Source organism: Salvelinus sp. IW2-2015, linkage group LG4q.1:29 (assembly GCF_002910315.2).
Source record: "Salvelinus sp. IW2-2015 linkage group LG4q.1:29, ASM291031v2, whole genome shotgun sequence".
Lineage (NCBI taxonomy): Eukaryota > Metazoa > Chordata > Actinopteri > Salmoniformes > Salmonidae > Salvelinus > Salvelinus sp. IW2-2015.
The window spans coordinates 87,513,402-87,530,755 of NC_036842.1; the positions used below are offsets into that span (position 1 = coordinate 87,513,402).

The 17,354-nt window shown below is 42.2% G+C and overlaps 2 protein-coding genes across 2 annotated transcripts in view; one reads left to right on the forward strand and one right to left on the reverse strand.

Moving 5' to 3' along the window:
* nts (neurotensin) overlaps positions 1-1,099 on the reverse strand; it is a 6,522-nt gene extending 5,423 nt beyond the window's left edge. Inside the window, exon 1 of the mRNA XM_023983176.2 lies at positions 887-1,099. Within this exon, the coding sequence (XP_023838944.2) occupies positions 887-1,099 (213 nt within the window). The remainder of the gene's footprint in view (positions 1-886) is intronic.
* A 7,552-nt stretch (positions 1,100-8,651) lies between these two features.
* Positions 8,652-16,900, forward strand: rassf9 (Ras association domain family member 9). Its single transcript, XM_023986038.2, has 2 exons — positions 8,652-8,803; positions 15,462-16,900. Exons 1-2 carry the CDS (start codon positions 8,757-8,759, stop codon positions 16,798-16,800), a joined length of 1,386 nt encoding a protein of 461 aa, XP_023841806.1. The 5' UTR covers positions 8,652-8,756; the 3' UTR covers positions 16,801-16,900.
* Positions 16,901-17,354: the final 454 nt, after the last annotated feature.

The following is a 17,354-nucleotide window of genomic DNA, read 5'->3' on the forward strand; positions in this document are numbered from 1 at the left end:
GATGCTCATCGTGGGTATTTAGCGCTGTGCAGTGCCCAGAGATAGATGCTCATCGTGGGTATTTAGCGCTGTGCAGGGCTCAGAGATAGATGCTCATCATGGGTATTTAGCGCTGTGCAGGGCTCAGAGATAGATGCTCATCGTGGGTATTTAGCGCTGTGCAGGGCCCAGGGATGGATGCTCATCGTGGGTGAGCGATATGTGTGTGGCCCTGTTTATATGTCTTTTGTGTGCGCACTGCTCTCTGTAGACCTACAACGCTCATCCCTGTGCTTGTTTTCTGTATGTGTGTATGCAAAGTGTGTATGTGTTTTCTATTCAAATGGGGAAAATTGCTCTCTTTGCTGTGTATCAGCCTCTGTCATTGTAGGTGTTGGTATGGTCATCCCTGTATGTGGCCTGAGTCAATCAGATCGAGCTGATGTTTTGACGGTAATGGAGGTGTAACTGTGGTATGAGCTGACAAATCAGGGAGTGGCTCCTGTGTTACGTCACAAACCACTCTCTTCCTTATTATCCCTCCTGCGTTAGTTCAAAACGGTACTAGACTGTGTAGGCTCTATCCATGGTAGAAATAATGACTCTCAAATGTCAAACCGTTGATGTGAGGCTAATGCATGTTTTCATGTTAATTTGGATGGGGGGATTGTAGTCTGTCAGTCTAATTCGAGTGTTTGAACTTGTAACGCGTCTGCATGGGATTTGTTGGATTATAGTCGGGTGTGGTTTCGTTGCACCCAATGGCAGTGTCCGTAACGCAATAAGGCACTTGTGGATTTGACAGCTCTAATTCAGTTCCACCTCCGACACCTTCGAATCCAGTCCTTAGCGTCTGTATATCCCAGTGTACAGTATGTATGCATGCATCCCTGTGTCCGTCCCTCACCTCTCGGGGCTGCAGTACTCTGCAGATGTGCTGTAGATCGAGAAGCTTATCCAAGGGCTCCAGCAGGGAGGCCAGCCTCTCCCCCAGCTCATCCCCAGTGTTATACTCCTCCTGTTCTCTCCACAACCGGCTGTTTATCAGGCTGTTCACCATCCTGCACACGTTCACCAGGGACACATGCCAGTAGGGGGCGTTCTGCTTGCTCTGTTTCATGTGGGAGACGATAAGAAATAATTAAGACAGTGTGTGTGTGTGTGTGTGTGTGTGTGTGTGTGTGTGTGTGTGTGTGTGTGTCGGTGTTGTGTGTGTGTGTGCGTGCGTGCGTGCGTGCGTGCGTGCGTGCGTGCGTGCGTGCATAACTGTGCTTTCTGCTCCCTCTCACAATTCATGGCAACAGATCAGATCTTAACCTTATCTAGCTCCAAGCCGGCTGTATCATAATCTAGTTTGAGCGTGTGGTATTGGATGGTGTGAAGCCCCTGCCGCTGCCTGTGGGGACCCCTGTGCGTGGGCCGACTCCCTAACAGCGCACAGCCCAGACTCACTCCCGGCTGTCACTGACAATGATGAACAGAGTCATAAGGAATATAAGATTGGAGCTTCTAAATCACCTCAAACCCCATCTCACCTATCAGCTTTGCTTTTATAGATGGTAAAGGATAGCACTTTTATTTCCTGCCATCGCCATTGTTGAGAGAGGAGTTGTTAGATATTACATATGGATTTTATAGGCCAGGGGGGAGAAATGGCATAGAGTGGATATGTATCGTACCGAGCAGTCTGAGCCATAAACCACTCCAGAGACAAGACAGAAAGGACACCTCAGTCTGGCTGGATAGTGTTGTGAGTTCCTGACAATATTAACATTTAGAAAACCCTACAATTACAAATTAGGTCTTGTTTACTTCCAAATGAACCGTTTATTAACACATTGAGTTGTGAGACGAGTGGTAGGTTCACTTTTAATTGGGTCTCGTCCTTCGTCAGTATCTTTTCGCTCAGTGTCACTTAATCAATGAGGGACTGAGGGGCGGATCCCGTGTTTATGGTGCAGGAATGGTCCAATAATGCCTGCATCCCCAGCAGTGTGACTAACTGCCATTTTAAATGTCCCGTCCCCATTTCTATTGAATTGTCTGTCAATGGCTAGTCTTTCATGACAGTCATGGGTGCCGAGATTATCCACTGGCTAGATTACTACATCAGCCATTATTAAATGAACTATTCCTTTAAGACACTGGCTACTGGTTTATCCAGAATAAGTTAATCTCACCTTACTCACCAATTGATTGACTGAAACAGCTCAACGAAAATTTAAAGGCAATGTTCCTGCGTCAGCGGAGACTGAATTCACAGCAAACACTGTAAATGTCGGCTCACGATAAACACTGTAAATGTCGGCTCACGATAAACACTGTAAATGTCGGCTCACGATAAACACTGTAAATGTCGGCTCACGGTAAACACTGTAAATGTCAGCTCACCGTAAACACTGTAAATGTCGGCTCACGGTAAACACTGTAAATGTCGGCTCACGGTAAACACTGTAAATGTCGGAAATTACCTTTGAATTTCAACGCGACCTTCCGTCTAATTCCCTGTTCTAATTCCACTCTTTTCTCTTCTGTTTAGTAAAATATGTGGGAATACATGCAGCAGTTAAGAATTGACATGACAGATACTAATTAAATAATAAACTGTTGTTTAACACCACTGATCATTTGTGCAGTTGTCTTTTTATGGCCTGTCAAACAGCTGCCAAATAAGATCACCAACAAGTGTCATGGAAACAATAGTCAACCTATTTCAACAGATATTAGCAAATTTATCCCCAACGGAACCATGTGTAATGTGTGTATCATCTAAAGAGGAACCATGTGTAATGTGTGTATCATCTAAAGAGGAACCATGTGTAATGTGTGTATCAGCTAAAGAGGAACCATGTGTAATGTGTGTATCATCTAAAGAGGAACCATGTGTAATGTGTGTATAATCTAAAGAGGAACATGTGTAATGTGTGTATACTCTAAAGAGACCATGTGTAATGTGTGTATAATCTAAAGAGGAACCATGTGTAATGTGTGTATCATCTAAAGAGGAACCAGTGTGTATGTGTAAATCTAAAGAGGAAAAAGGAAAAGACAAGTGTCTAATAAACACACTGTCTAATACAACACTGTCTAATACACAAACTGTCTAATACAACACGTCTAGTACAACACTGTCTATCCAGTGTCTTCTTGAGCACTCCATCACTCATCTGGCGACCTATTATTACAATCAGCCCTCCAAGGAACCTTATAAACCATAAATCACAGAGTTTATTTGTCATAGTCATGTCTCAGTGTGTCCTCCTCATTATCAAGACTGAGAGTGGGAGTAGGGAGCGGTGTGTGTGTGTGTGTGTGTGTGTGTGTTGTGTGTGGTGTGTTGTGTGTGGTGTGTGTGTGTGTGTGTGTGGTGTGTGTGTTGTGTGTGTGTGTGTGTGTGTGTGTGGTGTGTGTGTGTGTGTGTGTGTGTGTGTGTGTGGTGTGGTGTGCTGCGTGTTGCGTGTGCGTGTGTGTGCATGGTGTGTGCTGTGCGTGTCGGCCGCACGGCGCTATGTTGCTGTCAGAGACAATCTGAATGGTATTAGCTCAGGTAATCAGTCTCCAGGCTCCACTAGTTCCAGTTCCATGACAAATACCCTTATAGAAGAAGTAATAATTAGTTATATACCTGAATGAATTTAAACCGTTTTTATAATATAAATTCCCATTATAATGTGTGGTGTGTGTGTGTGTGTGTGTGTGTGTTGGTGTGTGTGTGTGTTGTGTGGTGTGTGTGGTGTGGTGTCGTGTTGGTGGTGGTGTGTGTGTGGTGTGTGTGTGTGTTGTGTGTGTGTGTGTGTGTGTGTGTGTGTTGTGTGTGTTGCTTGTGTGTGTGTGTGTGTGTGCTGTGCGTCTTGCCGTGTGTGTGTGTGTGGTGGGTTGCGCTGTGGTGTGTGTGTGCGGTGTGTAATGCGTGGCGAGTGTTTATGCATGTGTGAGGTTCAAAAGTATTGAAGTATTTGAAAGCTTTACTGGTGTATTAGAGATTTATGACTGCTACTGATTGAACATTATGTTTTTTTTTCAAGACCATACTATCCTAATAAAGAACTTTGTGAAACTATGAACAAATGAGAATCAAAATGAGGACAATTCAAGTTGAAACAGAAAACCCAGAGAGGAAGAATGAGATCATCTAAAGGGACAGGTCTATCAGCCATCCAGCCCCATGAACGAGCGCGTCACAACACACACACACACACACACACACACACACACACACACACACACGAACAAAAACACCACACACACACACACACACACACACAAACACACACACGTCAGATCTGGACAGGTGCAAAGAGAAGCAGTAAGTAATCCTTTGAAGTAAAGAGACTGCTCAATATGGTCCTCTTTCGCCTAGTCAGGCCCGCTGTCTTGGGTCAACATCGGTCAGATAAGACACAAACAAAGAGTGGAGTAGCAGGTGTTAGTTCATCACGGTAGGCTATAACAATATAATAACAGGTAATCATACAGGTACATCCACAGGTATCATATCTACCGGTAGGCATATAACAAATAACTAATACAGGTACCCATAAAGGTATCGTACACGTTCATACCAGGTATCATACAGTAGGACATAACAATACTAATACAGGTATATCGGACTATACAGGATCATACAGTATATACAGGTAGTAACACATTAATACAGGTATATACAGGTAAAAGGAGCAATAATAACAATACTAATCACAGGTACATAACCAGGTATCATATAGGGATACAGGTAGGCATATACACAATACTAATAAAGGATTCATAACCAGCGTATCATACAGGTATAATACATGTAGGCATATAACAATAACTAATACAGGTATTATACCAGGTATATTAGGTATCATTACATCCAGGGTAGGTCATATAATACAATCAGGTACAATAAGGATACATAAGGTATCATACAGGTAGGCATATAACAATACTAATACAGGTATCATATAGGTATTTTGTGCTCCAATCCATAATAAAAACTTGGTTTCTATCACCTTGACTTAATGTTGTTCTAGCATTTACCTCAACAGCTTTATCCAACTGAATTGATTTGTTTGGTGCAAATGTAGCCCTCATAGCCTAATCAAGCCGATTTGAAGCCTAATAACTTTCTGTTAGAGCCTGACCCTCAACATTGGCTAAAGGTGCAATAAAGCTCGACCAAGAAAAGCTCAAAGATTTTTGACATCCATTTTGAAGCGTGTCACAGAGTTCAGATAACCAAACTTTGATTAGATGTCCAATCAAATCACTTTTGCTCCTTGAGCCAGGAAGTTAATACTGTAGTGGGCTAAATCAGGGTCACACAGTGTTTATTGGTAGTCTTAAACAAATCTACTTTGAAACAAAAGTATACACTTTACAGACATGGTTATGGGCGTAAAAAAAGAAGACACCTGTACCATGTCAGATATAGAGTTGAAATATATTCAATTTTGAGTTTGCATCACAATATTACACTTTATATACATCACAGAAGACTGAAATATAACAAAACCGTTTGACATACAGGTAGAAACACTGGATTTTCTGCAGTTGAATAATATATATATATGTTTATTAACGATGAAATGATGAAATATATGAATAACATTCCACCCATGAGGCCACTAGATGGTGATTTGGTCATTAACTGCAGGAAAGGGCTACGGCTCTTTTGGGTGCTGCTAGATCGGAATCCTCTCCTTCCCCTCGCCCACACCCTACAGTAACATCAGTTAATTTAATAAACTCAACGGAACAATGTGCTGTTTCTTTCTGAGAGGATTAAAGGGCTTATGTAATTGAGGTATAATTAGTAAGGATCACTAAACACCCGAGGTGCCAAGGTTTTTTCAAGACTGGTTATAATAAAAACTGAATGAGGGCTCTCCAAGACTGGCTATAATAAAGACTGAAACAAACAGAGAACACTGTCACGTCACGGTTATACTCTCGGAAAAACGGTATAAAACAGGTTGTTTTAGCCAGTATGATTTGAAAGGGAGAGGGGTGAAGAGAGAGAGAGAGCAAAAAGAGAAAGAGAGAGAGGGAAAGAAAAGGAGGGGGAGAGAAAGGAAGAGAGAGAGAGGGGGAGAGAGCAGAGAGAGAGAGAGAGAGGGAGAGAGAGACGAGAGAAGATGAGAGAGAGAGAGGAGAGAGCGAGGAGAGAGGAGAGAGGAGAGAGAGAGAGAGAGAGAGAAGAGAGAGAGAGCCAGAGAGAGAGAGAAGAGATAGAGAGAGAGAGAGACGAGAGAGGGGGGAGAGAAAGAGCAAGAGAGAGAGGAAGAGAAAGATGCGACGAGAGAGAGAAGAAGACGAAATAGAGAGAGCTAATCAACGAGCAGACAGTCAGATGTGTGTTAATGCATCAATTAACCCAGTGGTCACAAACCCTGATCCTGGAAAGTTTCAATTGGCTGTCTTAACTATAAAACACCTGAGACAACTAGGCTAGGGCATTGATTAAATGGATAGATGGATAGTTCTGTGTTGGGCTAGAACAAACCCATGCACACCCTGTATCTCTGCAGATCTACCCCACCAGAATGATGCACACCAAAAATGTGTTGAAAATGAATTTACTGTATTCAAATTTTGCTGCAATGTAATAGATTATCTTCAATTTACTAAACTTATGTTGTGGATTTTGGTGAATTACATTTTGTAGAATTTCAAAGAAACATGATGTGATAAAGTAATGTCATTTCTGGACTCTAAATACTTTCAAAACATATAAATAACAAAATCATCTGACAACATTGGGTGAATTTAGAGGATACCCACTATTTCAGAGCATATCTCAGAGAGGTTGTGTCTTCTTGATAGGAATGTCAGAGTAATCAATGGACGTGAACGGACAAGATAACTATAGTGTGCATGGTGAAATCCACCTGTTGCAAAAGTATGTTTCAGTTGAGAGGAATTCAGTTAGTCCGTAGTCTCTGAGTATATGTCCTGTTCTTTCAAGATTAAATCCAACCTAATCAGTTGACAATGCAACCAATATAACATTCAGCAAGGTAGCAAATCAATTAGCATCATTAGGAAAGGATATCAAAGGATGCCTGTGCTTACCTGAACATAATATGCCACACGTCAAACAGAGGAGAAGCACAAACGCCAACTGTGCCTGCATCTTGGAGAAAATCCCACACTCTGAATCCAGCTAGCTAAGCAGGACCCAAGTCCATAGGGTTAGGGGTCAAATGCAGAAAGAGAGACAGAGATGGAGGTGGAGAAGGAGTGTACTCACTCAGTCTGTTTCTCCTTGTGTTCTCTTTTTCCTGTCAGTGACAGTGTGTGCCTGTGTCCTCCTGGCTGTAGGTAGAATGAATGAAGTGAAGAACACTGGACTCCATTCCCTCAGTATATAAGAGGTAGAATGATGTCAGAGGACCACCTCCCCCCCCCCCCCCCCTCCCTCCTTCATCCTCCATTCCTCATCCTCTCCCCCTTCCCTCTCCCCCTTTCTCTCTCTCTCATCACCCTCTCCCCCTCTTTCTCAACCTATGAGCCCTGGCGCTGTGTCATCGTGACATCAGACGTCATCCCCGCGTCACACATCAGGGTTTTGCATCATACAACTTCTAGATGTGGTTATTTTCATATTTGGTTATATTTATTACTTTAGAGTGGGTAGACTGATTGGTTTTCTGATTTGTTTGTGAAGGAGAGCTGTGTGTCTGAAGTTGAGGACCCCCTGTCTCACTGGGATTCAGAGACACACTCTCAGGGCTCTACAAATACTCTATAAACCCCAATATTTTTCTACCACTTATTTCTGGATGTTTTAGGTGGTGTCTAAATTAGGATTTAATGGTGTCTTATCAAGCCTAGATCAATGTGGTAAAATTAAAGTTGTATCACTCTTCTTACCTTGAGACCAAATGCTGTGAAGTTATTACTATGGGTATAGGGAGTTTTATTATATGAGTTGTATTATAGGCTTATTTTCACCATATTCAACTATCAAACTAAATGTGTGTGATTATTATATTATATTTGTTTTCTTAATTTTTTCCCCAACGATTCCATTGTCATACATTTGAAATAAATAAATACATTATTTGTGTAATAACCATTTTGTGTAATAATATATTAACAACTTCTATCAAAAACCCTAGGCTACTGGTAATCCCAAACATCGATGATGTATAGTCTAATTGTACCATACATAGGTCATGCTATCGTGATGAAAATGCACTCCCGCTAGACGTCAGTCTCAAGCAAATTATGTCTACTTGCTCTTCCATCGCGCATTCATATGCTGCCTAGTGGGCTGTAATAAATTACTGGGTTGTGGGAAACCATTAACCAACACGACTATTCTCAAGTGAACACAGGGATAAAATAGTCCATATATGAAAAAACATGAACGAATGAATGATTTGCTCTCTCTAACAGAAATGTGAATATCGATATTCCCACTGTATAACATAGAAAGTTCCCCCCCCCACAAAAAAATTATATTGGCTTCTGTTCTGTCCTCTTTTAAAATGGCAAATGTATGCTTTGATGTGTTGGTCATTATAAAGAACCGTTTTGAACGCGCAGAATAAGTGCGGCTGAGATTTACGCCTCCTTTTTGGATAAACGCCACCCTCAGTTTTACGATGGGGCGGCCTCTCACTGAAGTGCGCTATGACAAGCGTTCCGATTTGGGACAGTGTTCAACTTTTTTGTGAGTGACAAACCTACACCAGTTTGTGAAAAAGTCACAGACGTCCTGCCATGCAGTGGCTGTAACCCATTTTGGCAGCATTTTGGATAATTGTGTTTCAGTTGAGCGGTTTGCTATGGCTCCATTCGGGAAGAACTTTCTGAAAGCGCGTTTGAAAAACAGGTAATTTTAAAGATGTAATTTTTAGTTCTCACCTGTTGCATTCAGAACTGTAGAATACTGTATATGAGGCACATTTAACATGTGGAGGAGGGAATTTATGCTCCTCTGCCGGGTGCTAAATATTCCTTATTTTACGTACATAATTGTTTTATCCATCTGACCAAAAATACCACCAATGTGGCTGTTCAACAATTCAGCTCTCATTTCCGAATCTATTGATGTGAGAGAAAACAGCATAGGCTATTTTTGCATCTCGTCCAGACTCTGATATACTGTCACTCTTTTGCATTTAAAATGTTCTCCTGCTCAGTAAAGGTAAATGGTGCCATTTTTTGTTGTTGAAATTGTGGGAGGTTTTTGTTTTGTAAGCAGGTGAAATGGCCATTTTAATGTTGTAAGTAGACTGTGTGTGTGTGTGTGTGTGGTGTGTGTGTGTGTGTGTGTGTGTGGTGTGTGTGTGTGTGTGTGGTGTGTTGTGTGTGTTTGTGTGTGTGTCGTGCGTGCGTGCGTGCGTGCGTGCGTGCGTGCGTGCGTGCGTGCGATTGATGTGCTGTGCGGTGCGTGTGTGTGTGTGTGTGTGCGGTGCGTGTGTGGTGATGGGAAAGTGTGGCTGTCAATATGTCTAAGTCAGACCAACTCTAGACACTGCAGATGAACAGATGACTGTGAGCAGACTCCTGTCAGTCAGTCAGACAAATCATGACAGTAGTGACTTTTGAGGGGTCATAACATGGTAATAACATAAGAACACATACATTTCAGGGCATGAATAATACCTACGCCACCACATTGTAAACCCTTGCCTAGGTTTGTTTTGACACTCAAGGCCATGTCACATCAGCTATTACTAGGGTTCATATAACATTGTGCACTGGAGAAAATGTTCACAAAATGTCAACACATGTTTAGTCCGACATGGAATTGCATAAAAATTATATGATAATAAAAAAATATTTAACGTAAAATATCCCTGTAGACTTTGGTGTGGAGTTTTATGCCAGACAGAAAGGCGTATAATATGGAATCTAATAAGAGTTGACCTGCTCTTAAGATGCAGACTAATCTGTAATTAAACCTAAAATAGTTTTTCATAAAGCGTTTCTACTTGAGAGACTGTTTAGTGGGAGAGAGCATTCCTGGTTCAAGTTTAGAGGTATCCTGTCATCGACACTTGTATAATTTGCTTGAGCAATTTCCTTAAGTGGCTATGTTCCCTTTTTGATGTTTCATGGTCCCAGATAGGCTAGACCCCTGTACATTGAAAGGTATTAAAAAATATCTATTTGTTGTTTAGCCACGAGCGATGCTGTGTTAAATAAATAATTGTTTCGTTGTTAAGATACCTGAATGCAGGCATTTGATGTGGTTAATCTGAAACCACCATCTGATGCCTCCCTGCTTAATGGATATTTTGCATGTGGTCATGCTTTAGGCAGGTCCACATCTAGGATGCAGGAAAGATGCTTGTTGTTGGAACAGCTCCAATCTACTCCAGTATCTTAAAACATTTTTATAGAGAAAAATAAATAAATTGCTTTTGTTTGGCTGAATGAACTTTGCTGACACTTTAAGTTTGAGAAAAAATAGATGCAGTTTTATGTCGGTCGAAGTGAAGAAAAGTATGTTTTACACATTTCTTCAGGCATTCATCGCTAACCCTGATTGTGGCAGTGGCACCAGTCTGACACTAATGTATTTTCATTGCACACACAGCTGACGACAAGTGAAGTATTTATCTGTCTAGTCCGACTGTCTTTGATGACTTCAAACAGTCTCAGCTCAAGTTGCCTCAGTAGATATGTCATTTTTTCATGTTGTGTAGTAATTACCCAGCACCTTGGCCAACTATAATTATCTCACGTTTTCAGATCTCTAGATATGTCAATTTAAGTTGTGTAGCAAGGAGATACACCAAGTTGGATTCATTCCTAAAGATTGGCTTAGATATATCCTAAAGGGGAAAAAATATTCAGCATGATATACTGTAGTTGTATTCGATGTCAGAATATGTAGATAGACAGGAAGCTTGGTTATATTCAGCTGGATCAAATTAATTTACCCTGAAGGTCAGACAATTCAAATTTGACCCATTGAAACATGTTAGAATATGTCGATCACGTGTCAAACTCATTCCACGGAGGAACGAATGTCTGCAGGTTTTTGCTCCTGCCTTGAAAATGTATTGATGAATTAAGGTCACTGATTGGTAAGGAACTCCCCTAACCTGGTTGTCTAGGTCTTAATTGGTCACAAATTTAAAGAAGAAACCAAAAACCAGCAGACAATCGGCCCTCCATGGAATGAGTTTGACACCCCTGATGTAGATAGACAGGAAGCTTGGTTATGTTCAGCTGGATGAAATTTTAAAGAATATATATATAAAATAAACTTGATTAAAAAAACTAAAAAAACTTTTTAAAAACTTGATGAAGACAATTTACCCTGAGAGTCAGACAATTCAGATTTGACCCATTGAAACAGTCTGAAAACAACATACTTTCCTTTAAAAGTGGATGCCACTTCTCTTCACAACCATATGATACAGTAAGGACTCTTCTCCAGTGCTGCACCGGCCCGGGAGAGACGAGAATAGGGTAAGGGCGTAGATTATTTTGTCTTTTCTCCCAGATGCCTATCTGACTGGGAGTCATCCTAGAGATCAACGAACCCAGATAGAGAAGTGATGTTATTTCCTTCCAAATCCCTCATCCTCTTAAGATAAGAGCCGAGAACTGTGTGCCTCTCCAGGCTGCATCCCAAATGGCAACCTATTCCCTATTTAGTGCACTACTTTTGACCAGGGCCAATAAGGTAGGCTGCCATTTGTGAGGCAGCCCCTAGGGTGCCATTTGGAACACAGAAGACCTAGTCTCCTCCTGTTTCGTCCCATGATAGCAGCCCTCCACATAGTTATTTGTGTTTGGGAAACCGCCTGTGGGACATGGCTTTACACAAACAGGATTAACCCCACTTACTGTACAGTACAGTATTCGCTCCCATTTTCTTTGGGCCTTATTTAATTGAATGGATGGGCTTGGATTACATATGAAAGATGATGATGGTTTCTAGTATCTTTAGAAGGATTTAGATGTGAAACTGTCTGGTGCATTCACACTACTACAACTCTTTCAAGAACCGTTCCTGTCTTGCACTTCAGGCTCTGTTACTTTTTCTATGTTCTTTGAATATGGATGTAAAGCAACATAACCGTTCCGTTTATTCCATTCCAGCGATTAATATTAGCCCTTCCTCCAATATAGCTCCTTCCAACAGTCTCCACCGATATATTGTAATCTAGTGTAGTCACTTCCCACTCAAACTAGTCTTGATAACAACAGCTCAACAAATGTTTACGTTCATAGTATCACAGATGGGCAACTGTCACAGAATATCAATAGATCCATGTTTCCCTGTTTGACTAGTTGATAGTGTCCCTCAGACAACACGTTGTGACATAGAGTAGCGCTAATAATTTGGTCTCACTTGTTGGGACTTGTTCAAACTTTAAAGAAAATGCATTTGATTCTTCAGTGTAAATTTGCCAAGGGTGGTTTTTAAATTGATGAGATCATTTTAACTGTATTAAATGACTTTTATGATATGTCTTAGGGAACAAGAAGTCCTCTAGCAATGTGAACTATAAATGCTGTGGTGTTCCAACGTAGATCACAGAAACACACAAACTGCATATCACCTGGTAGTTTAATAGAATAGAGTTTCTCCTCCACCACAGGCCTTTATGTACATCCAACATCTACTCAGGGGTCAAGTGTGCTTGATCAGGTTTCTGTAGATTACTCAGCATTTAGCTCCCTATTAAATTAGGAATTATTGAATGACACAGATTTATTTGACATTAGCAATGACATAAAGTAGGATATAAAACCTACGTGTATGTAGACTTTGACTGTGTGTAGTTTGTATTTCGTTTTTTTTAACGATTGGCACACTCAAGTTCATCAGCACATTCATGTACATTTCTGTCATAAAGTACTGTATATAAGTTTATCAATGTAGACCTGTAAGGGCGCCCACATACGTTCCTGCCCCAAACCATAACATATTCCCCAGCTATGCATATGAAGTGACACACCAGTTCACAGCCCTCATGAATGTATTGGCTTTGATTAAATCAACCCATTGGCCCATGCAGACTTTGTATTTGTCCAGGCAGGGAGTTGGCTCGAGAGGAGAGGAGACATACAGTTCCCAGTGTTACACAGTGTGTATGTCTACTGTTTTGGCACCGACTTCACTGTTATCTTATCACCAGTTAAGTGTAAACATGGTTGTCCTCAGAGTAAGAGAGAGCAAGTTGTAAACTCCTCTTCTCCTCACTGAGACAGAACACGTTTTGACACAGGTCTCTACTTCGGGTGCTGCCTCAAACGTAAGAAAAAGGCCAGTTAACTATGCCACTAACCATGATGTGAATATGTATCAGTACCGGATGGGAACTATTCCCAGCACAGCTCACTGTTAATATGACATCCATGGAGACATACTCACACAATATACCCATATTCCTTGCTCATGTTACATTAGGTGTGCACCTCATGTTCCATATTTACACAGCTCTAGTTATGGAATTCATGCTTTCCTCCTCCCTGTCCATAGACTAGCATTCTGTCAGGAAGTAGCAGGATGTTGCCGTTGTTCCACTGATTGTGGCCCTGCAGGACAAACACAGGTGCTTCCCTTCCTCTAGTGTTCTGCCTTCCTGTGACTTCCTGCACAGCTGAGGGTTTAGGTCAGCTGGCCTACCATAACACTAATTGTATGTGTGTATGCGTGAATGCATGCTTGTTTTCACGTGTCTATGCAACTTTTCTGTGTTTTTTAAAATGTATTTTTCAGTACATTTTGGGGGGGAAAGGCTCCATGGGAGTGTACAGTACTATATCTACCATACTCTACTGTTCTCCTCACTGAGAAAGGAGAAGGCAGTCTTTACATTTCGAGAGACAGAAGAGAGTCTCCAATTTCTCAAGTTACTGAGTGCTCCTTGGGTTTCCAAGGGAAGAGGTGGAGGAATGGTTAGGTCAAAGTCGTCATGGTGATTGTCTGTGAATGCTGGAGGCGTGTCGAGGAGATTGTTTTCCCTCTCTCTGCATAGCTCAGGTATTTGCATTCCCTTTTCATCTCCAAGGGTCTCCATAACCATTAACTAGCCTGTTGCATTGTTGCATACATATCGCATTCCTCAGGCCTCGTTCAGCTCAGAGTTTACACAATGCTCCACCTGTGTGTTTTTTACGCCCGTTGGAAACCGTAACACTACGTGGTGATATCGCACTGTATATCAGCTCGACCCAACACTTCACGAGGAGCTAAGCTAGCGGGGATTGGTGTTTCCATTCAACTCTTTTTGAATGAGGTTGTTTATTGTATATTTCTCCCATCACTGACTGTACAGTAGACATGTGCGTCAGATGTGTGTTAGCGTCTGTCGTTTTGAACAGGTAACTACTGTGGGCTGTGTCATCCAGGGGCCACTCTGAAGCTTTGTTCGTGCCTGGTAGAGGGATGATTGACATTGCCTCCAGGATGCCTGAAGAGCTTGATGTTAGCCCAACCTGGATCTTGTGGTCAGAGAAGGTTATCCCTCCACAGACAGACAGAACAGATATAGACTAAGATACCCTTTTATCCAACAGTCAGACAATGGAGTCAGTACCAGATACCAAGACTAGGACCAGACTTACCATATCAGACCCTAACCAAAACCATGTGTGGTATGATCTATGATGTCATGGAATTAAAGAATGAAAGCCACTGTACATACAATGAGAACGATATGGATACTTTGGTACTGGAATGTTGCAGTATCTGGCCTTTGGACATATGATGCAGTTACAGGACTTATTTAGATGTTCTTATATGAGATATTAAATTAGATTCTAGGGACATTAGCCTGAAACATATTAGTCAGTCAACTACTGTTGAGCTACTGAAGACATCCGATGTTAACATTACCATGTATTAAACATTACAATGTTCAGTGCCTTGTACTGCAACAAAATTGCCATGTCACAAAATGCTATCTGGACATTACGTTTGATTATTGCTTAATGTGATTAATTGTGTTGGTATCTGCGCTGCCTCTTTTGATCTGAACTGCCCGTGACTATGGGGGTTTCCCATCATGGAAAGGAGACAAAGGAATGAAACATTGAGTTTAACAAGGGACATAATCAAAAGACGATTTTTATTAGGCGATTTTTTTATCAGGTTTTTATGGTCCAGACAAAAAGATAATGAGGGCTTTGGAGTGAAATAGCTCAGAACGGAATCATAAAGTGATCATGTCTGATGAGTAAGAGGATGAGTAACTATTTCATAGAATCAGAAGCGGAGTGCTGAGCAAATTGAGTGACTACGTTTTCTGCTCATCGACTGCCTTGATGACCACCAACCAACCATAGGATGTGCTTTTTCCCAAAGCTATTAGGCTAATGAAATGACACGTCAAAAACGAGGTTTATCCATAATTGCACATCATTACATTCTGGGACATTTCATGCTGTTCAATGGTTATTTCAATTATACCCATTGATGTCTAACACATACAGTATAACCAAGTCGTACCATATCAGAACCTGTTGACTATTCAAACACTTACCAAAATTATTCCGTTTTGTATTTGTCTTTTTCCTAGAGCGAAGGACAAAGACGACAAGGAAACTGTGCTAGGAAAGGAGATCCAGGTGTCTGTGTGTGATGAGGAGAAGGTGGTGTGCGGTGTCACCAAACACACCACGTGTGCTGACATAGTGCAGGCCTTGCTGGACGACCACAAGACCATCCCTGAGAGCAAGAAAATTCTGCACGGCGACCCTAAAGACTTCTGCCTGCTAGAGCGGTGGAAAGGCTTTGAGAGGGCTCTGCCCCCATTAACCCGCATCCTCAGGCTATGGAACGCCTGGGGAGACCAGCGACCATTCATCCAGTTCACCCTGGTCAAGGCCAGCGATTTTGTACCCCAAGCAGGATGCAAGAAAGGGGTCAACTTGAAGGGGGCTAAGGGGGCTAAGAGATGGGAACAAGGCCCGGCCCAGTACTCCCAGTCACTGCCAGTGGAGAGGCAGAAACGGATGGTAAAGAAGGCCTTCAGGAAGCTGGAGAAGATCCATAAGGAGAAGAGGGTAGTGGGATCTTCTCCGGGCAGCGAGGAGATAGACAGGATGGTTCAGCTGCTTATCCAACAGGACCACACCATCCGGCATCAGATCCAGAGGATGAGGGAGCTGGACTGTGAGATGGAACGCTTTGAGATGGAGCTGCAGGGAGGACAACAGGATACAGAGCTTCTCCATGAGGGATTCTCCTCACTCTCCCCGATCTCCTTCCCCCACAGCCACAACCAGAACCTGGACAGCCAGCCAGGGGTTTCAGAGCAGGAGCTGCTGCAGGAGTGCGTGTATACTAGTGACGGTGTGGCCCAGTTGGAGATGCAGCTGCTCAGGCACGAGGAGCTTATAGCCCAGCTGTCCCAGGACATCGACGTAGAGCTGACGAGGGCCATGTTAGCGTTGCCGGAGGTCCCCGACAAGGATACTCAGTTACAGGGGGCAACGGCAGGGGTAACTTCTGACCCAGACCTGTCCTGGGAGGCGGCAGAACTGGAGAGACTGCAGGCCGAACTGAGGCTTAGTCTGCGCACCGGCGTGTCCCTTCACATCCAAACGGCCCAGCTGGAGAAGGAGCTGAAGGGCTATGAATCCACACTGTTCTCCAAGGACCAGGATTGCTGGCAGCTGGCTTCCCAGCTGAGCACACTGCAGGTGGGGGACAGCGTGCAGGAAACGCCCAGGCTCGGGACTATGAAATGCCCGGCCCCATGCATTGTTCCACAGGCAGTGAGACTGAAACACAGCCTGTCCCCTACAGATGTTACAGACACAGACTCAGACACAGGGATCAGCTCCACACACAGTCAGGACTCACTGTCTCCCTGTCTGGACATGATCCTGCCACCGCTGGACACTGATGTCTGAGATGTCTGCCTCTCTGGATTCACCTCAGAAGGCAATAGACAATCCCACTATATGCACTATTTGCCTGGTGGACTAATTTGATACTGTATTAATCAATGAGTTACACTGACACATTTGCTACTTCAAATGATAATAGTATTTTCTTACTATTCCTACTTTTGACGTGCCCATTGCATGACACTTCATTAAGTATTAATAGATTGACCAAAACACAAAACATAAAATGATTGTTTTATATTAAAACATTCAGCAGACCTTTGTAGATGTAGAATTTTTCCAGTCTGCCTTTGTTATAAACTGTAAAGCATTATCTATTCATATTTTCTTCATAAGCTATAAGATATAATGTCACACAGAGATTCATCAAAATGACAAAAGAACAATGAGATGTAAGTGAAAACTATATTTATTTGTGTTCTTGTTTTGGAGCATTAGACTATTTGTTACTGTATGTTTATATACATTCCAAAAGCATATGAAGCCAAACTCTATATTTCTCAATATGTGTGCAGGTAGTCACTATCATTCATGTAAAATGAAAGCCATTTAAGCTA

Bases quoted from the DNA above. Each gene is read 5' to 3' on its own strand.
- rassf9 (XM_023986038.2), top strand. From the start codon at position 8,757: ATGGCTCCATTCGGGAAGAACTTTCTGAAAGCGCGTTTGAAAAACAG. The intron at 8,804-15,461 runs GTAATTTTAAAG...TCTTTTTCCTAG, and splicing joins AAAGCGCGTTTGAAAAACAG to AGCGAAGGACAAAGACGACA.